Below are 7,058 nucleotides of genomic sequence, written 5' to 3'. Positions count from 1 at the left end.
TATTTTTATTTAATTTTATTTATTATTATTACTTTTTAATTTGACCAGAGAGACAGAGAAAGTGAGAAGGCAAACTGCCAGATCCGAGACTCAAATCAGGATCAGCCACATGGGAGTCCAGAGAGCTTAACCACCATGCTACCTGCTGGCCCTGAGATTAGTATATAATCTCTATGTAGTCTTCTGTTTCCATAGCCTTGTGCTCTTTTCATACTGGGAATCATTATAACTTAAAAAAAATAGAAAAACGCCAGTGACAAATAGGACATTATGTAGAAGAAAGGTAAAAAGAAAGTAACTTGAGAAACAGATATACAGAACAGAAAGTGGACCACAGGAAACAGTAAATTTGCCCATAAAAAACACCAAATGGTGTTTGTATTTTAGCCACTTGGTCTCAGAGTAGAGCAGGCAGGAAGTGCAGTTGGGAGGCCTTGATCCTCACTCTCTTGTGTTAGCTAAGAGGGCTATGATGTGGCTCTGGCAGGCAGCTCACCATGACGTAGTGTGGAGACTCAGGTCTGTTTCATGCTTTCTTTCCACAGGCAAGTTTTTTTTTTCAGTTTTCATGAAGTAATTAATTTTGTTCAATGTCTGTATCACCTCAAATCTAATCTGTAATAAAAAATTTGTGGTTTCTTTTTATTTTGCACAAGCTCATCATCAGTCTTCTTTTTTTTTTGGGGGGGGGGAGAGATTTTTGCTATAGGGTGTGGTGTGCACTCACCAGAGAGACAGAGACAGAAAGTGAGAAATCATCACCTCTCAGGGAGGATGGCCACACTACAGTTCCCTCTCCCCCATTCTCCTTTTGGGATCTTGGGCAGCACGCACATGTGCTCAGTGTGAATTTTAAGTCGCTGGGACTAGGACTTGAACCACAGTCGACTACGTGGGAGTCCAGTGATGTAACTGTTTGCCAGCTATGCGCTGATCTCGTCATCATGAGTCTTCTTAATAACCATTTAAAAATATAATATTATCAATATTAAATATTAAAAATGGAGTAGATATTCCCTCCTCCCACCAGATTACTTTTTCCAGAGGAAGCTACTGTAACAGTATAGTACATCTCAGACAAAATTTTCTTCTGCAAACACATATGTGTATTTGTATGCATATGTAAAAAGAAGCACTCTCTCAACTTCCTTGGATTTTGGTATCTCACCAGTGTTTGATTTTCCAAGGTATATTATTAACTAGAATAATCAATCTATTCTCCTCACTCCTGCAATGCTCATCTTGTAGACCTTTAGCCCTTGGGGAACCTTTAGTATCAGGTCAACTGTGAAGTCATGTCACGTTGGCTAGAGGGCAGAAAGTCACTTACCATATAGAACCTTCCGCTTACCCTCAAATCTACTGTTTCTCTACCTTGTGGCAGAGACTTTATGACTCCCGGTCTCCTCAAAGTTAGGAACATAAGTTATTCTTCTCCAGCTTCCTAAGTGGGATAATTTTGGGAGGATCACCAAGCTGCACACTTCTTTTGGAGCCATTCCTAAATTATTTTCTATTTAGACATTTAAAAAAACTTTTTTTTTGGAGAGGTTTTTGCTATAGGGCACGTGTGCTCTCCAGAAAGAGACAGAGAGACAGAAAGTGAGAAATCATCCCCCGGGGGGATGGCCACTTCACAGTCCTTTCTCCTCCATTTTCTCGGGATCTTGGTCATGCACGCAGATGTGCCGGTGTGAGTTTAAGCCACTGAGTCTGGGACTTGAACCGTGATTGACTACATGGGAGTCCAGCGACATAGCTATTATGCCAACGGCTAGTCCCTAGACATTTAAAATTTTTTTAGCAGGGCCAGCAGGTGGTAAGGCTCTAGACTCCCACATGGTTGACTATGGTTTCAAGTCCCAGACCTGGCAGCTTACTTTCTCACTTTCTTTCTCTCATCAAATTTTTAAAAATTATAATGATAAATAAAATTAAATAATTATTAAAAATTATTTTAGCGATTTAAAAATTCTCTCTTCCTGCTTGGAAGCCTCAGTTGGGTCTAATTCATGCTCCATGGGACCAGCAGTTGGCATAATGGCTATGTCACTGGACTCCCACCTAGTCAACCATGGTTTGAACCCTGGACCCGGTGGCTTAAACTCACACCAGGCATGTGGGCGTGTGTGCCCAAGATCCTGAGAGGAGAATGGAGGAGAAGGGATTGCAGTGTGGCCAGTCTCTCCTGGGGGCTGATTTCTTGCTTTCTTTCTCTCTGTCTCTCTCTGTCTTTCTGGTGAGTGCACGTGCCCTATAGCAAAATTCTCTCAATATATATATATATATTTCATACTCCAGAATCCACCTTCCTTAAAAAGCTCTCTTTCTACTAACAGTGTGTAAGTTTTCAGGAAAGCTAACTCAAGGTCACTATACTCTGCGCCCATTGGTTTTTACAGTCCAGTTTTAGGTTATACCCAATTTTTGTAAATGAGCAACTGTCACCACCCTCTGATAGCCCCTGCAATTCTGGCACTGCTAATTTCCTCTTATGCTAAAGTTTCTGAGTCTTAATGTCCTCATCTTTAAAATGGGAAGGGTAATAATACCTACCTCATGGGATTGTATTGATGCAAAATGAAATTATTGTGAAGAAATCCTGAGTGCACTTTATTGGCACACACAGTGCCAAACACTCCTATTTACTAAATAGGAGTATTCATTCATTGTGTTTTCTCCCTTTCTCTTGTCCTTTTCTCCTTTTTCCTTTTCTTTCATTTACTATATTAGAGATGAATAGACATGGTCAGTGGATAGAGAAATGTGTAGGGCTTTAAGCTGGGAGGAGTTTACTGTGGTGTTTGTATATAAAATATAAATAAAATGAACTTTTCATCCAGGATTCATTTTTGGATTCTTCAAGCTCTGACTAAATCTTCTCCTGCCACCTTCTGGTCAGGAGAGGGGACGAACACCAACACCAAGTTTTTCAGCCATGAGACAGTGAAATCTAGCAGAATCCAGATTACACCCACTTCCAATCACACTGTATTTGGGCAAGCCACTTAGTTTCCAGGTAACATACATGAGGATGTCCATTTTTACCTGCCACAATTTTAGGTGTCTGAAGAAATAAGTTCCTGTGTTGCAGATCCATCATTTTTCTTTGGAGCTTATCTTCCGAAACATCCACTAGGGCAAGTTCGTCAGCCAGACTTTCCCAGGATGCTGATTGCACATGCCATACTAACTTGCCCAACACCCACGACAGTGATCTTATTGTTGGGGACCGTTGCCTCTTCTTTTGCAATTGGTGCAATGAGTTTATCCTTAAGAGTTGCCATTGTGCAGAGGGCAGAGAAAGCTCTCAAGATGGCTGGAACAGTCGTGCGAAGAAGACAATGTCAGCTGTGTACTTCTCCACCCACACAGGGTCTCTCAGATTACATTTTTATATACTCTTCATCAGGCTTCTCTCTGACCTCTGACGTCCAAGCCTATGAGTCCTTAAGTCTTTGGAGCAAGTTGTGGGCTTAAGTGAGTTTATCCAGGTCCAGCTCTTAGCTGGGGAAAATGATTAAAGTCTGTGATTTCTCTTTTTCTGTCACTTGTTTTTTTATTATATTTTGATACTCTGTTAAGAGAGTACCCTGGGACCAGCAGTTAGCATAATGGCTATGTCGTTGGACTCCCACATAGTCGACCACGGTTCGCGTCCCGAACCCGGTGGCTTAAAACTCACACCGGGCGCATGTGTGCGTGCCCAAGATCCTGAGAGGAGTACGGAGGAGAAGCGATTACGGCGTGGCCATCCCCCCTGGGGGGTGATTTCTCGCTTTCTGTCTCTCTGTCTCTCTCTGTCTGTCTGGCGAGCGCACGCACCCTATAGCAAAAACCTCTCCAAAAAAAAAAGAAGAGTGTACTCTAAGGAAGAATGTGGAATTTTCTCCTTTTAGTTTCATATGCTGCCTAGAACTTCACAGATTGCATGGAGTGCATGTAAGATTCCATATATTCATGCAATTATTTGTAGATCCACAACATCTGCCGATAGTTTCAACTGAATTATTAATCTCTTCAGTAAGTCTATACATTCTGTTCTTTCAGAACAGAAACTACCGGTTATATTTAATTCATAGATGCTTCTTACTTATGATGGGATTATACCCCTAAAAACCCATGTTAAGTTGAAGATATCCTAGTTGAATATGAATTTATTACTGTCGGTTGCTTACCCTTGTGATCAGATGGCTAATTAGGAGCTGCAGCTTGCTGCTCCTTCCCTGCACTAGTTCAGAAAAGATCAGAATTCAAAAATCAAAGTATGATTGCTACAGAATTCTTGTCACTTTCACACCATGTTCAAGTTGAAAAACTGTAAGTTGAACCATATTAAGTTGGGGGGCTATCTGTATATATATTTCATGTGGATTGTTGTCTAATTTTGTTGTAGTAATAGACTGCATTTATATTTAGAATTGCTTTTGATGCCTAAGCACCATGATTCATATACTCAGTATCTTAGTATACATAGTTCTTTTTTCTTGGGTTTAGGAAAAAACCCTATTAGAGAGAAATGTATTTTGGCTATCCTGTATGATGAGGAAATGAGTAAGGTTGGTGAAAAATTGCAGAAACTTGGAATTTGAAAACTTATAATCTTCAGTGAGCACTCACTGGAGGCCTACTGGATGCCAAACACATACTTTCTTTTTAACTAGTGGTATGGTAAGACGTGGTTTCATAGAACATATTTGTTAGGTTACATATTAGGCATTAATAGAGCCTTTGGTATTTAACCATTTCTAGAATATTTGGAATTCTTAAACCCACTTATAATGAATTAGCATATGTAAAAGGTAAAGAAAACTAAATATTACTCTTTCTGGAAGTCTTGTAACGCTATTAAATTACTAGAAAATTTGCTACATCTGATGAGTAACTGTCCTTTCCTTTCCTACATTTTCTATGTTTTCTGTAATTCTGTCTAGTTAAATAGGTTAAAATCCTGCCCCATCTCAATCTTTTTCTTTGATGGATGTCTTTGCATCCAATATCCTAATGATCTTAAAGGTTTCTTGAAACTGCAGAGGGAGGTAAGCTGAGCATTTTCTTCCTATCTGCTACTCCATTACAGATAACTCAGGAGTTCTGCATGTCTATGAAGGTATGCAGTGCAGTATGTGGAGTATACGGTACAGCTGTAGGAACTGAATGAGCATATTGTTTGTTTAAAGTCAGGAATGAAGAATGGTCTGACAACATGAACTTTGGTGTCATACAAAATCTGGATTTGAATCCCACCATTTAATTAGTTTCGTGAACTTGGTGGGGGGAGGAATTTATTTAACTTCCTTGGCTTCTGTTCTGTCATTTGTGAAATATAGGTAATGCTATGTATTTCATCTTGTTATGTAATATATAGTATGAAGTACAATGACATTATATGTTAAGTCCCAATGAAGTTTTTTGTTATTAGTTTTTAGACTAGTTAGTAAACTTTTTCAAGAGAAGAGACTGTATTACCCTATATCCACAAATACTGGATAACTATAGAAGGCTGACAGCTTTTCTTTTTGCTCCTTTCTCAAATTTGCAGTTGAGGGAGTGGGAGGGAACAGATGTGTGGGTCTGTTTTTCTAAGTGGTGCGGATAATGGCAGCTTACTTCCATGTGCATCCACTACTATGTGAATTAACCTAACCGAGCTTAGCAAGGGTGTGGTCTTACATTTCATTTTCTCCCAAGTCTAGATGCTTTTTAAAAGTTAACTTGAAAGTTAAAAAAATATATATCCCCCCTAGTAGTAAATGGTACTCTCTAGAACATGAAAGAAATATGATTTTATATTAAGAGCCATAATAGAATTTATAAAAAATAATTATTTGATTTTATTACTATTAAATATTTTAAAATTTGCTCTAGGGCATGTGTGCCAAATCGAAAGAGAGAGAGAGAGAGAGAGAGAGAGAGAGAGAGAGAGAAAGTCACCAGGTCAGGACTTGAACCGTGGTAGGCCATGTGAGAGTCCAGTGCCTTAACCATTATGCCATCTGCTAGCCCACATAATAGAACTTATAGTAAAGTTTGGTATATAAAATTAGACTTGTCACGGGCAACTAACATCATCTATGGGCTCTCTCCCTGGAATATGTCTTGTGCATTTAGAGCTGTCTTATGTGCTGCACTGGAAGAATTATTCAAAGATGATTAACATCTAGTGAACATCTATTGTATTCTAGCCTTCCCTTGCTCCTTCCCATCACATGCATTTATCCTTTTGTGCTGGGTCATTATATATCAAGATAATACCAAAATACCAAGATGGATGAGAAATATTCAGAGAAACAGTAGGGGCTAGGGAGAGGACAAAGTGGAAAATAAGGTTAAGTGTAACAGAGAGAATGAAAAAGCCAGGAAATGTTGTTCTTAGCACTAGAGGGCCTGCAGAGAGGATGACACTAACACCTTCTGCAGTTCAGTTATTAATACATTGTGAAATGTTGGTCTAAGAAGCAGAAATAACAAGGTGTTCTCTTCTGGGGATATATTATGTAGAGATAGGACTAAATGATTACTCAAGGAGTCTCCCACTCTTATGATTCAGAATGATACAATGCAGTGGTATTTCTGACTTGGGAATTTTTTTTTTACACAAATTCCTAAAAGAAATTTAATCAGGGTTGAAAATACTAGCATGGCTAATTTTCTCCTTCTTTTGAACAGATAATGTAGAACGATGAAAATGTGTGCTAGTGTGAAAATTTTAGTGGGCCCTCTTTTTCTTCATTTATAGGAAGACTCTTCTTGTGATTCAAGCAAAGAGAAGAGGCGAGTGAAAAAAAAGGTGTCTTCTGGGGGAGTGTTTGTAAGAAGGTACTAATTAGTGAAGTAACTTTAAATAAATGTGCTTGATTTTTCTCTTGGTTTTAAAATTGACTTAAATGTAAATCTATATAACTTTTTGGAATTACTCTGATATGCTACTGTTACAGTTCAGAAGGCAGAAATATGTTATAACATCAAAGGGATTTCAAAAATTACATGGATTCAGTTGTACACCCTTCCCAATATTTTCTTTGATTTTCTATGCCAGAGGGTATGTGTGTGGGCAT

The 7,058-nt window shown here is 38.8% G+C and overlaps 1 protein-coding gene across 3 annotated transcripts in view; it reads left to right on the top strand.

Moving 5' to 3' along the window:
* Positions 1-6,878, top strand: part of ANKRD42 (ankyrin repeat domain 42) — a gene marked incomplete at its 5' end in the record, with an annotated part of 47,540 nt that extends 40,662 nt beyond the window's left edge. For all 3 annotated transcript variants that reach the window (XM_014586451.2, XM_006144972.3, XM_014586450.2), the window contains 1 exon segment: positions 6,740-6,878. In XM_014586451.2, the coding sequence (XP_014441937.1) occupies positions 6,740-6,826 (87 nt within the window). In that variant the 3' untranslated portion in view covers positions 6,827-6,878.
* Between the last annotated feature and the right edge of the window lie 180 nt (positions 6,879-7,058).

This window comes from Tupaia chinensis, unplaced genomic scaffold (genome assembly GCF_000334495.1).
Source record: "Tupaia chinensis unplaced genomic scaffold, TupChi_1.0 Scaffold000139_1, whole genome shotgun sequence".
Classification (NCBI taxonomy): Eukaryota; Metazoa; Chordata; class Mammalia; order Scandentia; family Tupaiidae; genus Tupaia; species Tupaia belangeri.
The sequence above is the reverse complement of the archived record's forward strand: the minus strand, read 5'-3'. Positions and strand labels throughout refer to the sequence as shown.